At 53.4% G+C, this 10923-nt stretch overlaps 1 protein-coding gene across 1 annotated transcript; it reads left to right on the forward strand.

Moving 5' to 3' along the window:
- The first annotated feature begins 2830 nt into the window (after window positions 1-2830).
- FXYD3 (FXYD domain containing ion transport regulator 3) lies at window positions 2831-10198 on the forward strand. Its single transcript, XM_054464730.1, has 8 exons — window positions 2831-2927; window positions 5910-5963; window positions 7603-7635; window positions 7750-7773; window positions 9305-9379; window positions 9457-9493; window positions 9811-9848; window positions 9990-10198. The coding sequence occupies exons 2-8, from the start codon at window positions 5924-5926 to the stop codon at window positions 10004-10006; spliced, it is 264 nt and encodes an 87-aa protein (XP_054320705.1). The 5' UTR covers window positions 2831-2927; window positions 5910-5923; the 3' UTR covers window positions 10007-10198.
- The last annotated feature ends 725 nt before the right edge of the window (window positions 10199-10923 follow it).

Below are 10923 nucleotides of genomic sequence, written 5' to 3' on the forward strand. Positions count from 1 at the left end.
TGGGACCTTGGCGTATCGCTGTGACCACACCTCCCAGCCAGTCAGCCTGGCCGCTCAGGCTCTACCTGCAAAGGCAAGGCCCCACCCAACCAGCACCCCTCTCATGGCTGGGGGTGCCTCCAGGCTGCCCTCTCTAGGGCCAGGAGCCTGCAGAAACACTCCCAGCCTTAAATAAAGAGCAACGAAATTATTGAAACAAAATCAACAAAAGTTTGAATCAGGGATGGTATAACATGCTCTGGCTTTGATTCTGTGCTTTAATTCAGCGTTCCTGAAAACCTTGTGATGTCAGAAACTATCTGTAGGTTTGGTTTTTTTTCATTTTGCAAGAATTCCCAGGATACGGAGAAATCACGGCCACTCACAGCCTTAACAGTTTCTTTGGGCCCAAATGATTCCAAAAGCAAAACGAGAGAAACTTTTTCAAATATGTTTATTATGTGTATTATTTACAATATATTAATAAAACATATTACCTACGTGCATTTAAAACATAACTGAAGTCAAATTGGCCTGGAAGGCTCAGTCCAAAGGAGACCTAATCCCCGATAGGGTGCAAGTGACTGCACAAACTCTGCTCCCCACAGCCCTTCCTAAGGATCTCAGTGTGCTCATCACACTGGGGTCTCAGAGTCCTTCCGACCATAAACCCAAGCCCCAGCCCCAGCCCAACACACACTTGGATGCAGCATATTCACGTCCAGCCTAGGAAGAATTTATGGTTGACCTGGGTTGGGTAAAAACCGTAAACGTCTGTACATCAGAATGTAAGATCATGGTGTTTAAAACTACAGAACATTCAGAGGTTGTCAGAAGGCTCTAATTGCTGGTCCCTCAGGTTGAAATCAGCCCTTAGGTTGAAAATTTGACCTGCAAATTTTTTTTTTTAAATCTGAACCAAATTTTTTAAATTAAACCTCTTTAATGTAGTACATTTTCAAGATGCAAAATTCAAAAAATATAAGAGGGCACGTGATGATGAGTGAGTCTCACTTCCACCCCATCCTCCAGCCTCCCAGTTTCCCTCTCCAGAAGCACCCATGGATGCCAATCTCCAAAAATATTTTATTCATTACAAGTATATACATATGCATTATTTTACCGCTCACAAATGGTAGCACACTGCACGGTTTCCCTAAATCTTGTTTTTTTTTCCTTTAGCAAGCTGTCTGGGAAATACTTCTGTATCTAACCACGGGCAGGGGTATTCCTCCAAGATTTTTAGACAACAGTTCTCCAGTTCACCCCCTTCCGGTGAAGGGCAGAGCATCCCCCGCCCTTCCCAGCCACCCTGCACACACCCCTGCTTGCTCTCGGATGCCTGCAGTTCCCAGGCTTCCCAGCAGAGGGAGACACCATTCCACTCCCAAGACCACCAAGGGGTCGTCCCAGACACAAGCTTCAAGGATCTGGGGAAGAGACGCTATCCGCCCAGACACAAAGACCCCTTTAGCTAGACTGAGTTGGCCTCCGGGCCCCCCCTTCCTGTTTCTATCTCCTCCTGGACTTCTTGCTTAGAGCCCTACCCCGAGGTCCCCCCCTCCCCCCTGCCTTCCTTATGGGAACTGGCTCCGCCTTAACAGTTGTAGGAGGGAGCCTTGTCCTGGTCTAGGGCCTGGGATTGACAACTTGCCCCAGGGAACCACACAGAGAAAGGGTGTAGCGCTGGGCGAGCGTTCCCCGCCCCCATCCCTCAGCGATGACAAGTGGGGGTCCTTCTCTCTGCCCCCAGCAGACCAGTTTCCGGAAGAGCCTTGACCCAAACCCTCTTTTCCTGTCCTGTGCTCTACACTCCCAGCAGCTGCTTCTCCCTGGCCTGGCCCTGCAGCCCTCCTCCCCGCCCCCACAATGGTGTTGGGGTCGCCTGGAGTCCAGCTGGTGTCCAGGGCAGAGCTACCCCTTTCCTGGCCCTACCCCTCCCCGTGACCCCAATCCTCCGCCAACCGCTCAAAGGATCCTTGTTCTCCATCCAGCCCCCAGACAAAAGTCCCTCTGTCTAAGAAGGCGGAATTGAGGGGAGGGGGCACCCCCAACTGGGACCATGGGGGAGCCTGCACAGACCCCATCCGGAAGGAATGCCTGGAGGAGGAGGAGCAGGAGACAGGGGAGGAAAGGGGGAGGGAGCCTTGTACAGTGCAGGGGGCCTTATGTGGACTGGGAGGCAGCCGCCCCCACCAGCGCCCACTCTATAGACCCAGGCGTCTGGTTCCCAGCACCCGGGGAAAGAGCCTGGCTAGGAAACTGCAGCCTGGTGCCTGGGAGCCAGTTCTCATTCTCTCCAAGGCAGGGAGCGGGTTATGACCAGGACTAAGGTCCCAGAGTCCCCACCCTGACCCCTCCCTGCTGTTCCAGCCGCTCCCTCATATCCACCCCTGCCCCATCTCCTGACTTTGGTCATGCTAGCATCTTCTGCTGATCCTGAAATTGTACCAGCAGCAAGATGTGGCCTGGAAGTTAAGTTCCCCACAACTGCCAGCAATCCTTCCACCAGGCAAAACACATCATCTAAGGAAAAGAAGTGAGGTTGGAACACCAACGCATCATCTCACTGCTTGGCCCAGGAGGCTCTGCCGTTTAAAGGCCCCAGAACCTTCCCCATTCAAGGTCTTCTCCTGGGCACAGGAGATTGGAGAAAGCTCCTCCCTTAATTCCAGGGACCGAGTTCCATCCAGCCCATCCAATTCTCCGTGTCACCTGAGGCTGCTATGGCCCTGGTGACCCCAGGGAGCAACCTGCCGCCCATGGCTGGGGAGGGGGTGAAGCTGTCTCTTTAAGAGCAGGAATGAAGCCCCTGGGCCTTAGGGCATCTGACTTGTTTTCTACCTGCCCAGGTTTGCTTAGGGCGTGGCAGCTTCGGATAAAGGCAGGACTCCGCCTGGCAGCCCGATTTCTCCCGGAACCTCTGCTCAGCCTGGTGAAGCACACAGGTGAGCAGCTGGGGCCCCTTCTTCCAAGCCCTCCTTGGTTCTGCCCCTAAATTAGGGAGTATCTACCTGCCCACTGACCCCGCCACATAGAAGCTCTGCTATTAAAGAGCCTAAAATCTTGTGAAATGCTTTTCTGGAGCCAGGAGATAGGAGAAAGTCCCTTCCCCTAATGTCCCTTTCCCCACCATTCTCCTCTCTGGGACTGGTTGAGCCAGCTGGGGTGAGGGCAGGACCGATAAGTGTGGTTGGGGTGTCTGGGAAGACTGATGTCTGCATGTATTAGGGATATCTGGGTGGAAAAGAGGGGGTGCCTGGGTAGGTGGGGGTATCTAAGTGGACCAGGGGTGCGTAGATGGACTGGGGACATCTGGGTGGATGAGGAGTGCTGGGTGGACTCGGGTTGTCCAGACATTGAGGGATCTGGGTGGATAAGGAGTGCTGGGTGGACTCGGGGTGTCCAGACATTGAGGGATCTGGATTCTGGAGACCTCTAGGAAAAAAGGATGGAGCTGCTGGGGGAAGCTGTAAATGGGGAGTTGCTTGGGAGATTTCAGGAGCACAGAGCGGGCAGGATCTTTCTGCCCACCCCTGAACATGAGCTCCTTCTCCCATGGTATGGAGGACTAGAGGGGATAGCAGAGGGCAGGTGGGGGAAACAGTCCTCAGGCCGGCCTTAGGACCTCATGGCCAGGAAGGATCACAGCAGGTAGACAGAGCATCAGCTGCAGGGCTGCCTTCCTCTCTAACCTGCCCGCCAACCACATCGGTTCAGGAGCAGCCCAGGGCCTCTTCAGACAACAGTGTGAATGGGGAATGTGAGGGCAGACCCAGCTCCCGGCTCCCTGCAGCCTCCAGAAACGTGGGGCTGGACATTGTTTTGCAGAGGCTGGGGCGAGGTGGATACCATCTGTCAGTCTTGGCTGCGTGACATCATAGGAAGGAGGAATAGTGGGGTCTTGCAGGCCAGAGGTGGCTTGGAGGAGCCCCTGGAAAGAGGCTTAAGAGGTGAGACTCAACAGCCATGGCGACGGAGCATAGGGCTTTAAGATGAATTTGCAAGGGTTACAGGATTACAACTGCAATGTGGGCTAATAATAGTGCCCCCTGCATTAAGCTGCAGAGATTGAGCGAGTAACTGGGAAGCTGAGAAAATGCCCCCATGGGGTAGACACTCAATAAGCATCTGCTGTTGTTACCAGGACTCGTATGGTCATTGGTGACAGCTCCGGACCACAGGCAGTCCACCTACAACCTGTGCCCCTATCCACCATGCCATCCTGCACACCCACCCATGCCAGCTCCCCCAACCCCCAACACTTTTGGGGATCCTAAACACTTCCTGGGCCTCAGTAATGCTCCCCAAAGCCTCAGGCTTTCTGCCCGCAAAAAAAAAAAAAAAAAAAAACGAAAAAAGAAAAGAAATGGATGCTCCAACTAAAATTGTGAGTTCAGCATGTGGAATTAACTGGGAAGCTGAGAGGATTCCCAGGCCCTAGGGTGCGCAGGCAGAGGGAGGAGTCTGTGCCAACCTGCAGGGACCACCCGCACCATTGGTTGCGGGCACCACCCTCTCTGAGCATTTTTGCTGTTCGTGAAATGAGGACATAGTGGACAACCTTGGGGATTGCTGTGGGGTTGAGTGAGAACACGGCAAGGTCAGTGTGCACTCCAGGGCAAGGTGGAGGAAGTGCCAGCTCTCGCTATCAAAATTATAACTAGGCCAGGCATGGTGGCTCACACCTGTAATCCCAGCACTTAGGGAGGCCAGGGTGGGTGGATCACCTGAGGTCAGGAGTTGGAGACCAGCCTGGCCAACACGGTGAAACCCTGTCTCTACCAAAAATACAAAAATTAGCCGAGACTGGTGGCACACGCCTGTAGTCTCAGCTACTCAGGAGGCTGAGGCAGGAGAATTGCTTGAACCCAGGAGGCAGAGGTTGCAGTGAGCTGAGATTACGCCATTGCACTCCAGCCTGGACGACGGAGTGAAACTCTGCCTCAAAAAAAAAAAATTATGATAACTACGCACTCAGCATTTGGGCAGGGACAGCGCAGAGGAGGGCATGCTCGGAGGCTAGGGCTTGGTGCAGCCTTGCAGGCTGGTGAGAGGGCAGGACTGGTGCCAGTTCAGGAAGGAGAGAGAAATGAGTTCCTTATGCTGAGCAGGTCTACCTGGGAAACAGAAAGTGTTTGCTGTCACCAGGAACTCTGCGGGGCCTAGGAGGGTCAGGGGCTGGGCTGGGGACCCAGGCTAGGCAGGGCCAGGGCTGGGACCGGGAAGGGCATGGGTGTGGGATGAGGGGCAGGAGGTTCGGGGGGAACAGAGATGGAGCTAGGGCTGCAGCCAGGAGGTAGAGTCCCCCTCTACCCCCAGTCCCAGCCTCAAGTCAATTCCTCCACACACTGCCCCACCCCAAGCAGCTTGAAGAACCTGCTCAGTCCTCAGCCTGAAGTCTGCAATGTCCTGGCAGGGCCAGGCAGGCTCTGAGCCGTCTACGGAGACACTCCCCGGAAGCGGGCCTCCTACACCTGGCTCCCAATGCCCCGCTTCCCCAAACACCCCAAGGCCTTGACAGTCCCTAGTTAAGAGCAGCTGCTGGGGAGCCAGGCCTGGCTTAAATCCTACTTCCTGGCTAGAGCACCTAGTTTCACCTCTCAGAGCCTCAGTTTCCCCATCTGTCCAGTGAGGACAACAGCGGGCAGTGGCGCCCTCGTTTGGTTGCGGGGTGATTCCCAGAAAGCCTGAAGTTCACGTCCAGTGAGTTATTATGGCTCCTCCCGCCTCAGGCCCGAGTTTCACCCAGTCCCCACTCCACGGTGCAGCTGAGGCTTATCTCTCAGCCCAGCGAGATGCCAGCCTTCCTGCCCCGGGTGAGCTGTGCACCCTGCCTGGGGAGGAGAGGAGGAAGGTTGGGGAGCCATAGGCACAGGGCCAGCCTCCCAGTGGCTCTGCTAAGGCTGGACTTCCCGCCACCCCTCTAGGCCAGTGCTCTGACATGCAGAAGGTGACCCTGGGCTTGCTTGTGTTCCTGGCAGGTGAGTACCCATCCCCCAACTGCCTTTTCCTCTGGATCCCCTGAATGCGGGGATCCAGCCTCTGTCGCTCTCCTGTGCTTTTCTACCTCCCCAGGAAGGTAGTAAATGTTAGAACAGCATTTCCCTGAGGGTAAGAAAAGTCAAACTAGTGATTGCCAGGGATACACGAGAAGAGCTGGCTCACACAGCTGGAAAGTCACCGTCTTCCCCATTCTCTCGCTCTCTTCTTTTTTTTTGCTTTTTTGTTTTTGAAAGGGAGTCTCTGTTGCTCAGGCTGGAGTGCGATGGCGCAATCACAGTTCACTACAGCCTTGAACTCTTGGGGTCAAGCGATCCTACTCTCTCAGCCTCCTACACAGCTAGAACTCCAGGCACACGCCACCATGGCCAGCGCATTTTTAAATTTTTTGCAGAGATGAGGTCTCACTGTGTTGCCCAAGCTGGTCTCAAACTCCTGGCTGAGTTTGATCCTCCCACCTCAGCCTTCCAAAGTGCTGGGATTACAGGCATGAGCCACACTGCACTGGCCTTGATTGGACTATTAAACAGAAATAACGGAAGCTAGAAGATGATGAAATGACACCTTCAAAGCACTGAAAGAAGATAACTGCCCGGCCAGTTCTCTAAAAACTTCAAGTAGAAGGCTCGGCTCAGTGCGACTGCATCTTTAACTTCCAAACACTTTTCCCTTTTTTCTTTTCTTTTCTTTTTTTTTTTTTGAGACAGAGTCTCGCTCTGTTGCCCAGGCTGGAGTGCAGTGGCATGATCTCGGCTCAATGCAACCTCCACCTCCCAGGTTCAAGCGATTCTCCTGCCTCAGCCTCCCAAGTAGCTGGCATTACAGGCATGTGCCGTCATGCCTGGCTAACTTTTGTATTTTTAGAAGAGACAAGGTTTCACCATATTGGCCAGGCTGGTCTCAAACTCCTGACCTCAAGTGATCCTCCTGCCTCGGCCTTCCAAAGTGTTGGGATTACAGGCCTAAGCCACTGTGCCCAGCCCCCTTTTTACTTTTTCACTGCAGCCTTGACCTCCCAGGCTCAAGAGATCCTTCCACGTCAGCCTCCCAAAGCTCTGGGATTACAGGCATACTTTTTATCCATCACATAGGGCAAGACTAGTATTCCCTGCAGGGTAGTGATCTAAAATTACATTTTCAATAAAGTCTATTTAAGTGTATAATAGTGAGTCATTTTCAATGATGTGCAAACACCAGACCAGGTGGGTGTGGACATGGCGGAAGCGAGAGGATGAGCTTTGAGCATGATGGGACTTGGGGAAACAGGAATCTGGGAACTGAAACCATCTGTCATCTTGACCAGAAAAGTCCCCGGCTGCTGCAGGAGGCATGGATTAACCACGTGTCTGGAAACACGAGACCAAACAGTGGCCAAAAACCTCCTAGATTAGAACCAATTTCAGGTGGCAGAATGCTGGCGTGACTCGGAGGTGTGGGGCTGAGTGCGCGAGTCCACATTTCCATGCTGGGATATGAGGGGATGAGGTGGTTGCTCAGTGACAGGACCCCTGTCCCTCAGGGGACCATTTCCCAAGGCCCCTGAAACTCCCCGGGCCCTGCCCAAGGGCTTGGCTGAGGCCGGCATCACCATCTCCCCTCCTTCCCCTCTTCTCCCACCAGGCTTGCCTGTCCTGGATGCCAATGACCCAGAAGGTGAGTCAGACTGGACTCTTTCACCCATCCCACCCCCAAATTCTCCCCTGGGTGTGGGGGGGCCTGCATCCTGGCTGTAATCCTGGATTCATGATCTTTTTTCTTTCCTCGCAGATAAAAACAGTCCTTTCTACTATGGTGAGAGCCTGTGCCCCCATTCCCCTCCCCCCAACCCCACATATTGCTTGGTGCCAAGGGTTCCCATACAGGGTTGGGTGAGGGTCTGACGTGAGCGTCACAGGACAAAGATAGGAAGGGACTAGGATGGGGGCACTGAACAGGCCACACAGTGGATTAAAGGAACTAGAGGCAGCAACCTGGCCTTTGGGAAGGTTCTATTCCAGCAAGATAGACACATGCAGGAGGTGAGGACAGTTTGCAAGAAGCCATTGTTTGGTTCAGATCAACTGCTGGGAGAAGTGTTGACTTGAGAAAACTTCCTGGAGGTGGTGAGCTATTTGGCCAAAACCCTCATCTGGCCTCCAGGTTCCAATGACCTGCTCCCTACTCCCCGCTCTGCCCTCACTTCCTCCACGCTCCTCACTCCTTCTGCTCCAAGCCTCTCAGACACAGCAGACATACTGCCAGCCTCAGACCTCTGCAACTTTTTGGTTCCTCTGCCTGGAACACTTCCTTCCATAGAACCACACAGCTCCCTCCCTTCCCTCTGCTCAAATGCAGCCCCCTGAGAGGCCTTCCATGACAACTCCCTGTAAAAGAGCTGCCCTCTGACTTTTTTCTTGTTTTAGAGACAGGGTCTCACACTGTTGCCCAAGCTGGAGTGCTGTGGTGTAATCATAGCTCACTGCAGCCTCAAATTCCTGGTCTCAAGCGATCCTCCTGCCTCAGCCTCCTGAATAGCTGGGACTGCAGGCATACACCACCATGTCTGGCTAATTTTTGTATACTTTGTAGAGATAGGGTCTCACTATGTTGCTCAGGCTGGTCTAGAACTCCTGAACTCCTGAAGTCCCAAAGCACTGGGATTATATTAGGTTGGTTCAAAAGTAATTGTGGTTTTTGCAACTGCTTTTAATGGCAAAAGTGCAATTTTTTTTTTTTTTTTTGAGGCAGAATTTTGCTCTTTCACCCAGAGTGTGACTGGCTGGAGTGCAATGGTGCAATTTTGGCTCACTGCAACCTCCGCCTCCCGGGTTCAAATGATTCTCCAGCCTCAGCCTGCTGAGTAGCTGGGATTACAGGCACCTGCCACCACGCCTGGCTAATTTTTGTATTTTTAGTAAAGATGGGGTTTCACCATGTTGGCCAGGCTGGTCTGGAACTCCTGACCTCAGGTGATCTGCCCACCTCGGCCTCCCAAAGTGCTGGGATATCAGGCGTAAGCCACCGTGTCTAGCCAGAAACGCAATCACTTTTGCTCCAACCTAATAGGTGTCAGCCATTATGCCCAGCCCGCCCTCTGACTTTCCATCTCCCACCCCGCTTATTTTTCTTCATATCACTTATCTCTGCCTGACCCTGCATGACAGATCTTGTTTGCTGGTGTGTGAACCACAATGTGAGCACCTGGGATTTTGTCTGTTTTCTTATGGCGGTGTCCCCAGTACCCTGTGCATCCTAGGTGCTCCATATGTATTTGTCAAGAGGATGGGGGGACAGATGGAGAGGACACAGCCTGGCACTGAGGTCCCCTCCACTTTCCTCCTAGACTGGCACAGCCTCCAGGTTGGCGGGCTCATCTGCGCCGGGGTTCTGTGCGCCATGGGCATCATCATCGTCATGAGTGAGTGGAGGAGCTGGGGGAGCAGGCGGGCCGGAGCTGGGGCTCCCCTCCCCTGACCACTCAGCTCTCCCCAACAGGTGGAAAATGCAAATGCAAGTTCGGCCAGAAGCCCAGGTAAGATACTGTTCCGGCATGGCCGCCTCAGGCTGGCTGGATGCTTTTCAGGGTGAAAGGGCTAACTCTCCCAGCAGGAGAGGCCTCCAGGCTCTGCCCTGCAGAGTTCCTGCCCGCTAAGATTTCCAGGTTCATTGTTTCTAGCTGGTAATCCCCAGGGGGGCCCAAATCCTGAAATGCTTTGGCCCCTGGGATTGCACAACCCCCCAAATGGAAAAGCAGCAAGGAAGACATGTCTAGGCAGGCTAAGAACCCTCTACCTGGAGGGAGAGGGCAAATGGGGGTGGACACGGATCTCACCACTTTTGTCTCCTTAGTCACCGTCCAGGGGAGACTCCACCTCTCATCACCCCAGGTAAGATGGGGCAGCATGGGGCTCAGGGGAACACGGAAGTGGTGTGTGTGTGTGTGTGTGTGCGCGCGCACGTGTGTGCACATGCACACTGGAAAGAAAACTCAATCCACCCTCACAAACGGACCCCATCACCTCCCCCAGGCTCAGCCCAAAACTGATGAGGATGGACCAGCTGAAATTGGGTGGAGGACCATTCTCTGTCCCCAGGTCCTGTCTCTGCACAGAAGCTTGAACTCCAGGACGGAATTCTTCCTCCTCTGCTGGGACTCCTTTGCATGGCAGGGCCTCATCTCACCTCTCGCAGGAGGGTCTCTTTGTTCAATTTTTTATCTAAAGTGATTGTGCCTCTGCCCAAGCAGCCTGGAGACTTCCTATGTGTGCACTGGGGTGGGGCTTGGGGCGCCATGAGAAGGTCGGCGTGCCCTGGAGGCTGACACAGAGGCTGGCGCTGAGCCTGCTTGTTGGGAAAAGCCCACAGGCCTGTTCCCTTGTGGCTTGGGACAAGGCACAGGCCCGCCCTCTGCCTCCTCAGCCATGGGAACCTCATATGCAATTTGGGATTTACTAGTAGCCAAAAGGAATGAAAGAGAGCTCTAACCAGATGGAACACTGGAACATTCCAGTGGACCCTGGACCATCCCAGGAAAACTGGGACATAGGATCATCCTACTATGATGGAAGTGTTCGGACAGTTTATAACAGTAAGACCCCTGTGACCCTCTCACTCACCCCCTGAGACCTCACTTTATTATAAGATCTTTCCAAATACCCAAATGTCCGTTAAAATAATTCCCTATGCTACCCTTAATAACGTACAATGACCACATCGTGTGAGAACTTCCAACAAGCCTCAAACTCCCTTGAGACTCCCCAGTACCTAATAAGGCATCCAAAATGTTCCCATGAACTGCCCCACAAAATGCCTAAAACTCAAAACACCCAAAAATATCTCCTCCAATGTCCTGAGACATGAACCCAAAAAGAGACCCACAATAAACTCGTGACTTGTCCCCTCATCATGCCGTTTTATCCCTCAAACATCCGCTGAGTCCCTCCATAACCACGAACCCACACT

This window comes from Pongo pygmaeus, chromosome 20 (assembly GCF_028885625.2).
Source record: "Pongo pygmaeus isolate AG05252 chromosome 20, NHGRI_mPonPyg2-v2.0_pri, whole genome shotgun sequence".
NCBI lineage: Eukaryota > Metazoa > Chordata > Mammalia > Primates > Hominidae > Pongo > Pongo pygmaeus.

Bases quoted from the DNA above. Each gene is read 5' to 3' on its own strand.
- FXYD3 (XM_054464730.1), top strand. From the start codon at position 5,924: ATGCAGAAGGTGACCCTGGGCTTGCTTGTGTTCCTGGCAG. The intron at 5,964-7,602 runs GTGAGTACCCAT...TTCTCCCACCAG, and splicing joins CTTGCTTGTGTTCCTGGCAG to GCTTGCCTGTCCTGGATGCC. The intron at 7,636-7,749 runs GTGAGTCAGACT...CTTTCCTCGCAG, and splicing joins GGATGCCAATGACCCAGAAG to ATAAAAACAGTCCTTTCTAC.